A 17,326-nucleotide genomic window follows, 5' to 3' on the forward strand; every position below is an offset into this window, starting at 1 on the left:
TCTTGAAAAATTCAGCAGTGTAACCATCAGGGCCTGGAGCTTTACTCCCTGCCATTTTAAAAAGTGTTGTCCGGATTTCCTTTGCAGAAACATGCTTCAACAACCCCTCCTGTTCCGCAGCCGAGCAACAAAAAGGAACCAACCTCTGAAGCTGGTCCACAGTTAGCCCTTCATAATCAGGTGGTGAATGTGTGAGAAACTCCTCAAAAAACCTTACCGCCTCTGTTTTGATTTCAGCCTGAGTTTTAACTATTGAACCATCGGAACATGTGATTTCCCGAATAGCATTAAGAGCTTGCCGAGAAGAGACTGCTTTATGGAAGAATTTATTGTTCTTATCTCCAACTAACATCCAGTGCAGCTTTGATCTCTGGTGTAGAAAATTCTCCTCCAGATCAGACACATGATCCCAATGCCTAAACGCCTCCTTCTCAGCCTCCATGGAAGCTGCGGTAGGGTTAGTGAGGTTGATGGTTTGCTTATCACAAAGAATAGTGTGAGCAGTCGTCACCTGCTCTAAAATTTGACTAAGATTCTGACGGCTCAAAGAACGCAAGAGAGGCTTGAGAGCCTTAAGCTTCTTGGCAAAAAGGAACATAGGAGAGGTGGAATGGTAGAGACTCGCAGTACTGTCCCAAAAATCCTGTACCGTGGGTAAGAAGTCTGGGAAAGACAGAATAGCATTTGAAAACTTAAACGGTCCTCGTGGTCTGCAAACTTGATGCCCCACAGTAAACCTACACCGAAGGTGATCTGAGCACCCACCCGCTTCAAAAACACCATATGCATCAGCAAAGCTTCGACTCCATGCCTCACTAACCAAAACACAATCCAACTTCTTGTGAACTGGCCCTTCATCCCTCTTATTACCCCAAGTAAACAGAGGACCATGATAAGCCATATCCTCGAGGGCACAATAACGAACCACATCTTGAAAATCCCGCATTCCACCAGTTACAGTGGGAGAGTTTTCGTAGTTAGAATGTTCCTCGCCATCAAGAATCTCATTGAAGTCCCCAATAAGTAGCCAAGGTTTATTCGCAAATAAAGGTGAATCGTAATGGTATTTAACATCACCCCATAACTCCTTACGTTCATCAGCGAAATTTGATGCATATACAAAAGATACAAAAAACTCCTGGGAATCGCCAGGCATGAGAATGGAACATGTAACGATCTGTCCACTCTTGAAAACAGGGGTAACTCGGACGTCCTCCCGCCAAACTACCCAAATCCTACCAAGACTGTTAAATTCATAATTTGTTATTGATGACCAACCCCGGAAAACTGAGGAGAGAATCCGAGGAGCATTGTTTTCCTGGACACGCGTTTCAAGTAAGTATCCAAACTGTAATGATTCAGCTTGCACCCAATCACGAACAATAGAATGTTTTTTAGATTTTTTGAAACCTCGCATGTTCCAGAAAAAAACCGACATTAATGATGCTTCCTGGAGTTCTTCTTGGTCGAGATGCCAAGGGTAGATCCCTTAGTCTGCTGAGAAGAAGACTCCGTGGAGGACTTATTTGAACTCTTTCTTTGACGAGGTAAAGAAATGCGAGTGGTGGTATCAACACTAGTAACCAGCTTTGTACCATCCCCTCGACTATCCGCAGCATTGCCTGAGGAAACCAACTCTTTAGAGACAGTCTGCCCTGGATCTGATTCTGCTACACCCTCCGAGGATTCACCCACATCCCCAAGAACAGAGTACCGAGAAGACACTCGAGTCGTACCAGGTCCTAAATCAGGCTGACTAATGACTTTCTCCGAACTCTTAGACCCTTTACCTGGAGAAACTACTGACCAACCGGATTTCTCCTCATCTGTCTGTTTAGTGGGAGAACCAACGACTGCAGGTTTTTGAATCAAAACATCACATGTGGAAGCCTGTGGTGGTGGAACCTGTTGAACTGGAGGAGGAGGTAGCTGAGATGCACCGGTTTGCACCGGCGGAACCACAATCTCCCCCTCCTCAATTTCAGCCGCTGAAACTTTCTTAGGTGACACTGGAACAGCCACACAACCCTCATCCGAATGTCCCCATTTTTCACAGCGAGAACATCGAGGCGGGAGCCACTGATAAGAAAACTCCACTATCGTATCCTCCTCTTTTGATAACTTGAACCGAAAAGAACTAGGCAGAGCACTCGTTAGGTTTACATCCACAAAAACCTTGGCGTCATCAAACTTACTACAAAGCTCAGTTTCAGGGTGAAGTCGGATAGGATTACCTATCGGGCTTGTTAAGAAACGAAGTCCCTCCCATGAAAACATAGAGTGAGGGACATTCCTCAAAGTTACCCACAAAGGCATTGATGTTATCACCGGCTGAGCATCTTCAGGGAGAGGAGACCATTTAGTCAGCATCATAGGCACACCCGCAATGTTCCACATACCTCTACGTAGAACCCTCGATCGTGTAGACTCATCACGTATCCGAAACCGAACCGAAGTTTCAGAGTTCTCATATACATCAATACGAATGGACTTATCACCCAACGGCCAGATCTTGTTGACTATAACATGGATCTAAGCGACATGGGGAGCTGCTGAAGGGAATCTTCCCACCAAAAAATCATCCCACAGAGGAACTGAATCCTTTAGAACCACCTCAGGAACCGTTATTGTTCGTACACCATCAATCAAACTAATATCAAAATCATGTTTCTTCAACAGAGGACGCTTAGAGACTACAATGGCATAGGACTTTTGCTTTGTTGGAGTAGAGGAGTCATCTCCCGGAGGAGAGACCGATGAGGCTGGCTCCGACATGAAGGCACACCGGCGGCGGCCGTCACTCGAAACCTAACGTGGAAGAGACGCGAGAAAACCCTAGAATCACCCTTGCGATCGCCCTTTCCTTAATTACCTTTCTGTTTTTCATCTTCTCTCTTTTCTATATTTTCATCTTCTTTCTATCTTTTCATCTTCTTTCTTTTCATCCTCTATCTTTTCATATTCTATCTTTTTTCATCTTTATTTATCTAATTTCGTATTCAGTTTTTTTTTAAAAAAAGAAGAAGAAGAGAAAAAAAAAAAAAAAAAAAGAAGAAGAAGAGAAAAAAAAAAAAAAAAGAATCCATTCTATTTTATTCTATTTCGTTCTAACTTTTCAAATTATTTGTTTCCAATTCTTTTCTTGTCCATTTTGGGATCTCATTGTGTTGAATCTGTTTTGGGTGCTTTGGAAAACACATTGGGTTTGATTGGTTTATGTTCTATTAGAACCTTTGAGAGTCACTTGAACACACTTTGAGAGTTGAGAGTAAACACTTGTGAGCAAAACACTTGAGAGTAAACACTTGTGAGGAACTTTTACTTTTAACGAGTTTGTTCATTTTGCAGGTTCTTTTAATATGGCTGACGGAGAAAGTAGCAACCATGAGGAGGATGAACCCGGGAGACTTTGAAATGTCCAGATGGAAGCTTTGTTGGGAGAGATGTGAAAAATGATGAGGGTTGAGATGAATGCAGTCTATGAGAGGTTGGACGAAGTTCAAGCAGAAGCACAACAAAGGCAACCACAAAACTTGCCTAATCAACAGAGGAGAGTAGGAGATGAGTTAAGAGGTGTAGCAGCTGAAGATTACTACAGTCGTAGTGGAAATTCATCTCAAGGAAGCCGAAGGAGACCTAGACGTGTGAGAGAAGGTAGAGAAAGAAATGGTGATAACATTGGAGGGCTGAAGTTTAAAATTCCACCATTCATTGGGAAGAATGATCCAGATGTCTACTTGGAGTGGGAGAAGAAGGTTGAGCAAGTTTTCAATTACCAACACTATTCTGAGATTAATAAGGTGCGAGTGGCGGCTGTTGAGTTTAGTGAGTATGCGCTTAGCTGGTGGGATCAGTTGGTGACTTCACGAAGACATAATGGCGAATTTCCGATTGAGACTTGGGCTGAGATGAAGGCTATCATGAGGAGAAGATTTGTTCCTGGTCATTACCATCGTGATCTGCATCAAAAGCTAAGGAGACTGACTCAGGGAAGTCGAAGTGTGGAGGATTACTATCAGGAGATGGAGATTCTTTTGATAAGAGCTGATGTGGTTGAGGACAGAGAAGCTACTATGGCTAGATTCATGAGTGGGTTGAACCGAGATGTCCAAGATAGGCTGAGATGGAGCATTATGTGGAGATTGAGGAGATGTTACACAAAGTAATTTTGGTGGAAAAGCAACTTAAGAGAAGAAGTTCTACGCGGATAACTAATGGTGCTAGTTCATCTAACCCAAAACCAAGTTACCAGAAGGGAGAAAAGTCAGTTGCTCTACCAAAGGATGAAGCAAAGCCATTTGTTGCCAATCAAGTTGCCAAGGAAAAAGCTAAGGCTACCAGAACCCGAGCTCGAGATGTGACGTGTTATAAGTGTCATGGGAGAGGACACTATGCGCATGAATGTTCCAATAGAAGAGCCATGATTCTCTTGGAGAATGGAGAGATGGAATCAGAAAATGAAGAGGTGGTTTCTGATTCACTAGAAGAACTTGAAGAAATTCCAGCAAAAGGCGAGATATTGGTGGCAAGGAGATCACTTAGTGTTCAAACTGCGATTGTGGAACATGAGCAAAGGGCGAATCTATTTCATACAAGATGCCGTGTCCGAGATAAGGTGTGTTGTCTCATAATTGATGGAGGGAGTTGTACTAATGTGGCGAGTGAAACAATGGTTAAAAAGCTTGGGCTAACTACGGAGAAACATCCTAGACCATATAAGCTGCAATGCCTTAATGATGATGGTGAGATGGAGGTTAGTATCCAGGTAAAGGTTCCTATTGTCATTGGGAAGTATGAGGATGAGGTTTTGTGTGATGTTCTACCTATGGAGGCAAGTCATATTCTTTTGGGAAGACCATAGCAATCTGACCGGAGAACAAGCCATGATGGTTTCACCAACCGTTATTCTTTTGAGTTCAAAGGCAAGAAGATCATCTTGGTCCCGTTGACACCTCATGAAGTCTATCAAGATCAGTTGATTCTCAAGCAAAGGAGAGAAATAAACACCATGAGCGACCCCACAAACACAATTCACCAAAAAGAGAGCGAGAGTTTGAGAAAAACCAAGTCAAAGGCCTGTGAGAGTAGTAAACCCGTGAGGCATTCAAATTTCTTTGTGAGAAACGGAGAGGTTAAGAGAGCTTTATTTTCAAAACAACCTTTGATTATGTTTGTTTACAAAGAGACTCTCATGAGTTTTTCTGACCTTGCACCGGAGTTACCGAGTGAGATAACCTTTCTTTTGCAGGATTTTAAGGATGTATTCCCGGAGGACAATCCGAAAGGATTACCACCTATCTGTGGTATTGAACACCAAATAGACTTTGTTCCTGGTGCATCACTTCCAAATCGACCAGCTTATAGGACTAATCCTGTGGAGACATTGGAGTTGCAAAGACAAGTTAATGAGCTCATGGAGAAGGGACATATTAGAGAGAGCATGAGCCCATGTGCGGTTCCAGTCCTACTTGTGCCCAAAAAGGATGGAAGTTGGCGCATGTCTGTTGATTGTAGAGCCATCAACAACATCACGGTAAAGTATCGTCATCCTATTCCTAGGCTTGATGATATGCTTGACGAACTGCATGGTTCTTGTGTCTTTTCTAAGATAGATCTCAAAAGTGGATAACACCAAATACGCATGAAAGAGGGTGATGAATGGAAAACTGCTTTCAAAACTAAGCATGGGTTGTATGAATGGTTGGTTATGCCTTTTGGGCTAACAAATGCACCCAGCACTTTTATGAGGTTAATGAACCATGTTTTGAGAAAATTCATTGGAATCTTTGTTGTTGTTTACTTTGATGATATCTTAGTCTATAGTGATGTTCATATATTTTACCTTGTTTTCCTTTAGTTTATTCACATCTTTTGCATCTTTTGCTATCCATTTAGGCCATTATTGTGTAGCTTTAGCACTAATCATGCATTAGAGTTTAGTTGCATTGCATTTGCATCTTTTCATGCATAAACAGGTGATTTTGGAGCTTAAGGAGCATGGAAGCAATGGAGAAGAGATGTGAAGCAATCATGAAAAGGAAACAAGGGAGTTAAGGCTGAAACAACAAGGTCCAGAGCCCAACTCGACCGCACACTCGACCAGACACTCGACCGTGTGCTGAGGAGGACTCGACCGAGTGGAGATTGCACGAGAGAAGCCAGCTCGACCAGCCACTCGACCGAGCACTGGTCGAGTTGACCGAGCCGTTGACTACTTTGACTTTTTCTATTTTTAGGGCTTCCACCTTCCCACCTATATAAGGCCTTATACCTGCAGCCACCAAAAGAGTCCAGCTTTTAGATATTCTGAAAACCTAGTTTTTACCTTTTTTAGCTTTATTCCTTTTGCATTTTCATTTTAGATCTTGTACTTTCTTAAGAAAGAAGACTAGATTCTTATATTTTGTTGGTTCTATAACTTTCAAGATATTGAGAATTTGAGTTTGATCCTTTGATTAATATTGAAGATCTTTGTTTCATCTTTCTAATAATGCAAGTTTCAATATTTTCTGGGTTTTTGATTTGTTTCATCATGTCTTGTTGTGAGTAGTTTGCTTAGGATCTTGAGGATGGGTTAGGAAGGATTGATCTTGTGGTTTATGTGATTTGGTCAAGCTTGATTGTTGTAGATCTCTTCTAGGCTAGATGTTCTTAATGCTGATCCTGAACTGAGAGGTTAGGATCTGATTTCAAGCTCCTTAGCATCACACTAATGTTTAAGAAGCATAGATAAGGCTAGATCTAGACCTTACCATTAGGCTTGCTAAGAGATTAGAGGTCTTGTTTGGTTTGAGATGTATTGCTTAATGCCTGCTTGTGTAGATTCTTTACTGTGTGAGAACAAGTCTAGAATTGCATAGGTTTGATTGTTTCTTGACCATGAGAGTGGGAGAAACTTGTCTTAGATTCATATGTCTAGAGGTTAGCTCAAAGTTTGCTTGAGATTTGTTGACCAAGTTAGATAACCACAATGATTAGTTCATCCCATGAATCCATCCTCAAGAACCTTCCTTGTTTATTGAAATCTTAGTCTTAATCCTGTTGCTTGCTTGTTGTTTGATTGGTTTTAGCATTGCTCTGTTTTTATTGTGTTGCTCTGTTTTCCGGATTTAGCCAACTCGACCTCCCACTCGACCTACACTCGGTCGAGTGCTTGCTCGAGCTCATCCCTAGAACTTGTGTTTATGATTTGTGATTGTCTTGTTTCATTCCTGTTTCATTCCAGTTGCATACATTTGGCTTTTAGTTCACTGATTGTCTTGCATTAGTTCATTAGTAGTAGTTTCTATTTCTGTTCTTGCTTCATTACTGTTTCAATCATTCAGTTTTATTTGCATTTAGTTCTTGGTTCTTGTAGTTTATTTTCTGCATTTTGCATTTTCCATCTTAGGATTGTTAGTGACAAGCAATCTTTACATTTGTCTTAACTTAGATTCATATGCACATCTTAGCTGTTCACAAACACTCATTTAGGATTGATACCTCTTGTACTGCAGTAGCATAAGGGGAATTGAAACACCCATCCATCATTCCATTCATATCACCATTGCTTACATTCATCATCATCCACCACAACATAAACCTTGTTTCATATAGCAAGAATCTGGAAGAACATGTTCTGCATTTAGAAGAGGTTCTTACAATTCTTAGAGAGGAAAAGTTGTTTGCCAATCTTAAGAAATGCACTTTTTGTACGGATAACCTTGTCTTTCTAGGTTTTGTTGTGAGTGCAGATGGCATTAAGGTTGATGAGGAGAAAGTTAAAGCTATAAGAGAATGGCCAAGTCCAAAGACTGTTGGAGAAGTGAGGAGCTTTCATGGACTAGCTGGATTCTATAGGCGCTTTGTGAAGGACTTTAGCACTATAGCTGCACCACTTACAGAAGTCATCAAGAAGGATGTTGGATTCAAATGGGAGAAAGCACAAGAAGAAGCATTCCAGTCCTTGAAAGAGAAGCTTACAAACGCCCCACTCTTAACTTTGCCTAATTTCCTTAAAACATTTGAAATTGAGTGTGATGCTTCTGGTGTAGGTATTGGAGCTGTTCTGATGCAAGACAAGAAACCCATTTCATATTTCAGTGAGAAGCTTGGAGGAGCGACCTTGAACTATCCCACATATGACAAGGAGCTGTACGCATTGGTTCGAGTGCTACAAACATGGCAACACTACCTATGGCCCAAGGAGTTTGTGATTCACACTGATCATGAGTCCGTTAAACATTTGAAGGGTCAACAAAAGCTCAACAAACGGCATGCCAGGTGGGTGGAGTTCATTGAAACGTTTCCCTATCTCATCAAGTATAAACAAGGTAAGGAAAACGTTGTTGCTGATGCCTTGTCCCGAAGGTATGTCCTAATCTCTACTCTTGATGTTAAACTGATGGGATTCGAACAAGTTAAAGGGATGTATGAGAAGGATCCTGACTTCAAAGATGTGTACAAAGCTTGTGAAAAGTTTGCTGCAGGCAAATACTATAGGCATGAAGGGTTCTTTTTCTATGACAATCGTTTTTGTGTGCCTAATTGTTCTCTTCGAGAATTACTTGTTAGGGAAGCGCATGGAGGAGGATTGATGGGTCACTTTGGAATAGCAAAAACTCTTAAGGTGATGCAAGATCATTTTCATTGGCCAAACATGAAGAGAGACGTCAAAAGGATATGTGGAAGGTGTGTCACTTGCAAACAATCTAAGTCAAAGGTACAACCCAACGGTTTGTACACTCCCTTGCCTATTCCTACTCAGCCTTGGCATGATATTTCTATGGATTTTGTGATTGGTTTGCCTAGAACTAAGACTGGTAAAGATTCAGTTTTTGTGGTCATTGATCGATTTTCTAAAATGGCGCATTTCATACCTTGTCACAAAACTGATAATGCTTTGTATGTTGCTGAATTGTTCTTCAAAGAAATTGTTCGTTTGCATGGAGTGCCTAAGTCAATTGTTTCTTATAGGGATACAAAGTTTTTGAGTTACTTCTGGAAAACACTTTGGTCTAAACTAGGTACTAAGTTGCTATTCTCCACTACTTGTCATCCACAAACTGATGGTCAAACTGAAGTAGTTAATAGAACTTTGTCTACTCTCTTGCGAGCTTTGATCAAAAAGAACATTAAAACTTGGGAAGAGTGTTTACCACATGCTGAGTTTGCATACAATCAATCAGTTCATTCTTCAACTAAGTTTTCTCCATTCCAAATTGTTTATGGTTTTAATCCTTTATCTCCATTGGATCTAACCCCTCTACCTTTGAGTGAAAGAGCTAGCTTGGATGGGAAAAAGAAAGCTGACCTTGTCAAACAGATCCATGAGAAAGCTAGAATCAACATTGAGGAGAAGACAAAGCAGTATGCGAAACAAGCTAACAAAGGAAGGCGCAAGATGGTATTCAAACCCGGAGACCAAGTGTGGGTTCACTTGAGGAAAGAACGGTTTCCAGCTGAAAGGAAGTCAAAACTCATGCCTAGAATTGATGGACATTTTGAGATCACAAGAAAGATTAATGACAATGCTTACCAACTTGATCTTCAAGGTAAGTACAATGTGAGTTCAAGCTTCAATGTTTCTGATTTAGTTCCTTTTGTGGCAGATGATCCAGATTTGAGGTCAAATCCTTTTCAAGAGGAGGGGGATGATGTGATCATGGATGGAGCTAAGGAGGATGAGCTTCTAGCTGAGCTTGAACTTGAGGAATATGTAGCTGAGCTTGAACCTGAGGAGCTTGTAGCTGAGGAACCATTGCTTGTACCTGAAGGACCAATGACTAGAGCAAAAGCTAAGAAGCTAAGGGATGCACTTAATGGGCTTATTCAAGAGCTTATGGCCAAAGAGAGCATGGGAAATTCTATTGGGGATGATGTCTATCAAGTCCAGCCTACTTTGAGCCTAATTCAAGTCCAAGAAAGCCCAAAATAATCTCTTTATTTTGTGGTCAGAGAGTGACGAAAATTAGAGATACATGCATCTAGAGTCACCTTGGGAAGGGAAACACCAAGAGTTGAATCTTCATTCAACTATCTATCTTTATTGTCTTCTAGTTTCAAGAATAATTAGTACTTGGATTTGTTACCAAGTTTTCTTATCCTATATAAACTCATGTAAGATCATTGAAATAATATATCCAACTTTTTATCAAAACCTTTTCTTTTTGAGAGTGATTCTCTTCTGTTCTTTGTGAACAAAACTGATTGCTTGGTGTGATTCCAACAATCAAAACTGACTACTTGGTGTGATTCCAATAGTCAAAACCCTGATCTCCTTGGTGCGAGGCTGAGATATCCAATCCTTTTGGTGTGAGGCTGAAAGATCAAACCGATATATCAAGAGTCTTTCCGCAACTCTTGTGCAACCATTCGTTCCACCATCCTTATTCTTGAGGCTTCCTTGTCTTTAGAATCAAGGTGTATCTATCTACCAACTCGAAGGTGCCGATTCTTTGGGAGGATCATATCAGGTAGTTGGGTTGGGAAAATAAATGCATGCTAGGAAAGGGTTTCCAGCTCACTGAGTAATAGTAGATTACTCATGATAATATTTGTTTTGCAGGAAGCCTAGGTTGAGTCTAGAGCTTGGAGCAAACACTAGGTTCCTGGATAGGAAGTTTTATGTTTTTTTATACAACTATATATTTCCTAATATGTATTCTTTGGAAAGGATCCGAGTAAGTATTGCTTTGGTAACTTATTTGATGGTAATAATTTACTATAAGTAATATAAATGATTTTTGGGAAACATGACAAGTGAATTTGATACTTGGCCTTGTCCGGGCTAACACAACCCACCAGAACGCGAGGGTTGTAAAGCCTAAGCAGTCTCGGTCGCGGGTGGAATTGTGTCAAAGGAAGACTGGATGGGAAGCGGCAGCTTCTATCCCTCGATTGAACCACTTCGGTGTAGTTCCCATCATAGCGTCCCATGGCTATCTGCTTCTATCTCTCGATTGGACCAAGTGCAGTTCCATCGTAGCGTCTCGTGGCTGTCCGTTGGCTTGTCTGGTCATAGGACGGTTCTGGGACGTTACAGGCGGGGAGCAAAGAATTCTTCATGCTTCCTTGTTAATAAATCCTGATTTAACTCCTTAAGTCTTTCAAACTTAATCCTCCTTTATCATATGTTAGACGTAATTTATTCCAACTTAACCAATAAATCTTCTTTTAGTGTTCAAAAGAGTTTATCCAAAAATTAGACACGATATTTATTACTTTTGAACAAGTGGTTTTTAGCAGTTTAAATTAACCCATGGCATATAATCGAGCCATTGCTACTGCTTTAAGGAAGACATCCTTTCCACTGAAAGAAGAACTCTTTTCCACCCAAAGATAAGGTGCGATCAAAACAACCATATAACATAAACTTTTATTCTATCAAAGATATAATCTAGCAGTTTTAAAATAAATCAATCTAATCATGAATAAATGCTGACACATTTTAGAACCTTGAAGTTAAAGAGATGTGATGACAGGACTTAAAGAAGTTAAGGAATATGAATTAAAAGCGTGCGTCTGCATTTAATGCTTAAGTTTTCCGAGCTAGACAGCTCGCGAAGATTTGGAGGCAAAGTTTGGACCTGGATCCTCCGCTAGCATGCTCCGATCCTTTATCAAAGCTTTTTACCAAAAGGAGAGTAAAAAGTGTCACCTGAGGTGTCAAGAAGACAACTCGAAAAGGGGATTGTGAGAACTGAAATAAATTCTCTCCTTCCGAAGTGGTTCAAGTGTGGAGGAGCTTGACACCGTTTAAAGTTCCGAACTGAATTGAGAGTGTTTGAGTACTAGAATTTGTATTGTATTACTTCAAGAAAAAATTGTTCCATCCTTTCAAATGACTCCCCCCTTACATATTTATACAGACAAATTAATTACGCATTAATTTGGTAATTAATTTTACATGATTTATGCGTCCTAATTAATACACTTGAATGCGGGAATCTTTGACCGAGCTCGAGCTGCGAGCTAACTGATATGTCACCTCTCCGCTCTCTTCTTTTCTACGGGCCTGATGGGCCGTCCCGAGCTGCATCCTTAGCCAGTATAATGTGCCCGGCCCAGGCCTTTTGCCTGTTTATCCGAGATGGCGAATCGTGGATACAATAGTTGCCCCCAAGTCTCCCGAGCTGATCAGTTCGGGGGACTTCTGATCTCCAACCGAGCAATTTCGGGAAACTGAATATTCCCCATATCTCCACGATTTGATCGTGGTAATGATGAGATTTGCCTTCCCGAACAAGCTTTGGGGCCCACCGGGTAGCGTGTAAGCTATAAAAGAGAGGAATAGCGGTTCAAGACCTTTCGCTTCCCCAGGTAATCATTACTAGCCGGTTCCGTGTATAAAGGTAAACTCACCCGACTTCTCCCTTCTACTCTTAATTTTCAGTTTTCTTTTCGTTTTGCTCTGCGATTTCTCTCTCTTCTGTTAGTTTCTTTGCTTTCGCCGGAAAGTTCTTCATTTTTCCTCTACTTTTTACTGATATTACTCGAAAAGCATGTCTCCTCCGAAATCCTTGTCGGGTAAAACTGCGAAACCTTTGATTCCGGGCGTTTATGGTCCCCATCAGCCGTCAATTCTCTCTGCGGAGAATATAGCTGAAATTAGAGGATCCACTGGGATTCCGCCGGAGATCGAGATCAAGTTCCTGGAGGCTCACAAATCCTCGGAGAACCCTCCTCCAGAGTACTGTTGTGCGTTCGAGATATTCTTCTCTGCGTGTGGTCTGTCGTTTGCCCTCCCGAACTCATCGTAAAGATGATGTTCGAACTGGGCTTTGCTCTCCCCCAGATGTGCCCGAACTTCGTCCGAATGTTTATGTGCCTTCAAACTCTGGGAGAGGAGTTTAACTACAAACTATCCCTGGCCGACTTTCTTCAAGTGTACACGGTGAAGACAGGTCGCACCAAGGGCACGCTCTATGTAAGTCCGCTTTCCGGACTGAAGGTCTTTGATGACCTACCCGAGAAGGACGAGAAGTGGCGGAAGTCTTACTTTTTCTTCCCGGTTAACGAACTCACTTTTGGCCACCTCTCGAATTCGCACGTATCAAAGTGGACTTCGAAAATTGGTAGAATAGTGCTCTTTGTTAGGTATAACCGTAATATATATCTTTTCTTGCTTCTCACTCTTTATCATTCTCTTCTCAGATCACTTCGAGCGCGGATTGCTCTGTCCTACGTTTGCCTAGTTTTTCTCGAGGTTCGGTAGCCAGGGACAGATCGCTTGGGATTCTTTCTCCTATGAAAGGATTAGGGAGTCCTCGGTTAGGCTCAGAGGATGCTCTCTCGTCTGCTCCGACCCTATAAGCACTTTGGAGATGAACTATCGAGAAGAAAGAGCGTGCCGGGCTGCTGAGAAGGAGGCGAAGCTAAACATGGCTGCAGCCCTGAGGGCAAAGCTCGCCTTCCTACCAAGAAGTCTAGTTCGTCCGTCCCTGAGATCAACGAGACTCCCGAGTTCCTTGATGGCCCTTCCGAGCCTCTCGCAAACACCTCCGGACCTTCGACTGGTCCGACCAAATCCCCCGTGATTGTCCTAGCTGATTCTAGTGACGAGCCACGGGAGATCGCAGCTCCCCCTCAATCTACAAGGAAGTCTTCCGGAGAAGTCAGCTCTCAGCGCGCCGACTCATCTAAGAAACGGAAGGAGCTAGAGACTTCCTCGTCTTCTCGCGAGAAGAGTCGAGCTCGGACTGGTTCATCGGGGGACGACCGAAGTAGGTCCGGCTCGAAAGATGGGGGTCCCTCCTCGGAGAGGAGATCTAAGGAGGTTCCCCCTTTGAAAGAGATCGGGGGCTCCTCTGGGAGGTTGCCTTCGAAGGAATAGCGTCCTTCCTCCCGAGGTAACGATAACCCGAAGTGTTGTTTTTTTTTTTTGCTTTGAAAAAATTTTAGAATGTTACCGAGTAAAATAACACTGCTTAAATATCTCAGCTCCCCCTGCCTCCCCAGCTGATCTGATGAGGAGCTACACACGACCAGGAGTCCGGATCCCGGCGTTCACCGATATGTCCGAGACTAACCGTGTGAACTTCTTCCGCTTCGCAGATAAGATTGGCGAGGTTAGTAGTAAATATCACTCCGGAATTCGCTCTATTTTGTTACCATCCTTCCCATTTTTAACAAGTTAAACTTTTCCAGCTGATGATCGAGTTTAACTCCTCAGTAGCATCCTACGAGGACCAGCTGTTCGCCTCCCCCTCGTCTTCCGAAGTGAGCCTTCTCCAAGAGAGGATTGCGGACCTGGAAGCTCAGGTAAAGGAGTATGCCAAGCTGGAGGCTGAGAACGCTAGCACCGTGGCGAAAGCCGAGCAAATCTAAGCTCGGATGAAAAAAGCCGAGATAGAGGTACTGGACCTCGGGGTTGCTAACGAGGACCTCCGAGACAAACTGAAGAAGGCAGGGGACCTTTACTTCGAGGCGGCGGAGGACGCGAAGGCAGCAAAGAATAGGTTGCACGAGATCGAGCTTCGCAACCAGCTACTCGAGGCTAGCAACAGCTGCGAGATTGAGAGGGTGCGGAGAGAAGAGAGGCAGGCAATGAGGCGAACTCTCCGTCCATTGGTCGAGGAGGTGAAGGTCACTTTCGAAGAGAGGGAGAAGCTGGCCCCAGCCAAGATCCGAGCCGCTGAGATCAGGGCTAACCGGATGCTGATCGAGGAGATCTCGAGGGGAGAAATCCGAGACATGGAAGCTGAGCTCGGACTTCTGAAAGCCGACGAGGAAGAGGCCGACAAAAAGGTTTCGAAGGTAACTCCCCGTGACTTCGACCTCTCTGGATTTTCAGACCTTTTGGCGGATACGCCCCGATCTTTTGTGCAGCGAACACCCTTTGAGCGTTACAATCGACGAGTCCGGCACTAATCTCGGGCAAATGTCGAATCAGGGGATGGACGACTTTCTGGCGAACACCAGGTCGGTAGGAGAGCTTGCAGAGATGGGACTGGCCCTTTTCGAAGCGGCGTCGGACCCTGCTCCCCGTACTCAATAGTTTTTACCCTGGGGTTGTTTTGGCAAAAGTTGCCCCCCCGTTTGTTTTTTGTTTGAACTTATTCCGAAGCTTTTTGGTCGCGGTGACCACTCCGTATTCGCGTATTTTGAAACAAAGAATTTTTACCTTCTGCGAACTCAATTCCCACAACTCTTAGTTTAACTTAGAATGAGATAGAATGCAAAGTACACAACTTTGTTTTTAACTTGCAAGAATTCGTACGAAGTGAGGATTTCGGTTTTAATCAGAACTTGCAAAATTAAACCTCAACTTTAATTTGATAAATAAAAGCTGAATGCAAAGCGAGTACCTCGGCTTAAGTTAGAGTTCGCAAAATTAAACCTCAGCTTTAATCTTGATAAGCAAAGCTGGGTACGAAGCGAATACTTCGGTTTAAGGGTAAAATTGAACCTCAACTTTTAGTTTGATAAATGAAGCTGAGTACGAAGTGAATACTTCGATTTAGAGAACTACTTTAATTTGACAAGTAAAACTGGGTACGAAGTGAAAACTTCGGTTTAGGATTTGCGAGGATGGACCTCGGCTTAAAAATGATATGTGCGAAGTCAGACTTCGGCGTCTTTTTTTTTTTTTTTTTTTTTTTTTTTTGAACCATTATTAATAAATAAGTTTAAGAAAACTTTAAATTTTATTAATATGGATAACTAGACCCGAAATGGGCTGCCTACGTACCCTTATCAGGATCAAGCTAAACGTAGTTCGATACAAATATACTTAACTGTAAAAGAGTTTAAGGTGTAAAGAGTTCCAGAACCTTGGAACTAGTTTTCCCTCAGAATCCTCGAGCTGATAAACTCCGTTTCGGAGTAATTCAGTATGGTCCTTCCCAGTTGATTCCCAGCTTCCCTGCGTTGAGTTCCTCGGTGTTCTCGTAGACCTTTCGGAGGACTAGATCACCAACTGCCAAGGGCCTGCCTCGGATTTTGGAGTTATAGTACCAGGCTACTGCGTTCTGATAATTCTGGATCCAAACTAAGGCCTAGTCCCGACGCTCATTGATTGTATCGAGGGTATCCTGTAGAAATTCCTCATTCTCCTCAGCTCGGAGTGGATTTAGCGAAGTACGGACTCCAGGAACCTCTATGTCAGCTGGGACTACGGCATCAACTCCGTAAACCAGGGAAAAAGGTGTTTCATTAGTGGTCCGACGAGGTGTTGTTCGGATAGCCCAAAGAACGCCCTGCAGTTCGTCCGGCCAGCGCCCTTTGCGAGAATCGAGCCGTTTCTTCAAGTTGGCCAGTATGACCTTATTCATTGCCTTGGCTTGTCCGTTACCTTGCGAGTAACAGGGAGTTGACTTATTGAGTCGAATCTTCCATTTCGCGCAAAATCCTTCGAACTGCGAAGAGATGAACTGTGGACCATTGTCGGTGATTATTTCATGAGGGACACCGTAGCGATAGATTATGCTTTTAAGCACGAACTGCTCCACTTCTTCACTCGTTACTTTCGCAAAGGCCGCTGCTTCTACCCACTTGGAGAAATAGTCAGTAAGAGCGAGCACGTACTAAACTCCTCCTGGTCCCCGATGTAAAAGGCCAATGATATCCATGGACCACCTCATGAATGGGTAAGGTGCGGACACCGATGACAGGAGCTCGATAGGTTGATGGATTGACGGGGTATGCTTTTGACATTTCTCACAGGTCCGACAATAGTTTTTGCAGTCCGTGACCATAGTAGGCCAAAAATATCCTTGCCTTTTGATCTTGAAAGCCAACGTCCGTCCTCTGGAGTGATTTCCATTGGGGCCGTCGTGAACGGCTCGCATTAGCATCGCGGGCTCTTTACCAGCAACACATGTGAGATAGGGACCAGATACACTTCGGCGTAGGAGTACTCTGCTGTGAATGCAATACCGTGCACTGACAATTTTGAGTTTCCTGGCTGCCCACTTATCAGCTGGGAGTTCCCCTTTTTCCAAGTAAGCCCAGATCGGACTCCACCAATCTCCTCCCCCCCAATTATTAGTGTTCGCACTGCTCGAGGTGGAATGCGAGATAACAGCTTGGTCGTGAACCGGCGAGCTTGGTGATTCCAGAGTTTGACTTGCGTCTTGCTCGACCAGAGACGGATGTATATCCATTGGAGTAGGCATGACGGAAATTGGTTACTCCTGTGGCAAAGAGTCTGGAGCCTGCTTGCGAGCTGCCTCCTCAGCGGCCAACTGTTTTTTCATTGCCCAAGTGACCACGTTCGAGCTCTCCAGTCGGATGCTTGGAAACTCGATGACTTCGACGGGGATAATTCTTGTCATTGTGGGATCCGAAGTGGACGCAAAAGCTGCTAAAGCGTCTGCCGCAGAGTTTTCACTTCGTGGGATCTTAG

The 17,326-nt window shown here is 43.1% G+C and overlaps 2 protein-coding genes and 1 pseudogene across 2 annotated transcripts in view; 1 reads left to right on the forward strand and 2 right to left on the reverse strand.

Moving 5' to 3' along the window:
* LOC147919206 (uncharacterized) overlaps positions 1 to 1,417 on the reverse strand; it is a 5,061-nt gene extending 3,644 nt beyond the window's left edge. Inside the window, exon 1 of the mRNA XM_087503892.1 lies at positions 144 to 1,417. Within this exon, the coding sequence (XP_087360018.1) occupies positions 144 to 1,417 (1,274 nt within the window). The remainder of the gene's footprint in view (positions 1 to 143) is intronic.
* Positions 1,418 to 3,908: 2,491 nt separating this feature from the next.
* Positions 3,909 to 10,555, forward strand: LOC147919207 (uncharacterized; annotated as a pseudogene).
* A 5,422-nt stretch (positions 10,556 to 15,977) lies between these two features.
* Positions 15,978 to 17,096, reverse strand: LOC147919208 (uncharacterized). The gene is made up of 2 exons (XM_087503893.1): positions 16,584 to 17,096; positions 15,978 to 16,472 (listed from the first exon to the last, which is right to left on the reverse strand). Exons 1-2 carry the CDS (start codon positions 17,094 to 17,096, stop codon positions 15,978 to 15,980), a joined length of 1,008 nt encoding a protein of 335 aa, XP_087360019.1.
* Between the last annotated feature and the right edge of the window lie 230 nt (positions 17,097 to 17,326).

The sequence above is a fragment of the Camelina sativa genome, chromosome 20 (genome assembly GCF_030686135.1).
Source record: "Camelina sativa cultivar CO46 ecotype springtype chromosome 20, ASM3068613v1".
Classification (NCBI taxonomy): Eukaryota; Viridiplantae; Streptophyta; class Magnoliopsida; order Brassicales; family Brassicaceae; genus Camelina; species Camelina sativa.

Excerpts from the sequence above, each read along its gene's own strand:
- LOC147919208 (XM_087503893.1), bottom strand. The coding sequence starts at position 17,096 with ATGCCTACTCCAATGGATATACATCCGTCTCTGGTCGAGCAAGACGCA. Across the intron at positions 16,473-16,583 it reads CTATCGAGCTCCTGTCATCG|TGGGTAGAAGCAGCGGCCTT; the intron begins GTGTCCGCACCT and ends TATTTCTCCAAG.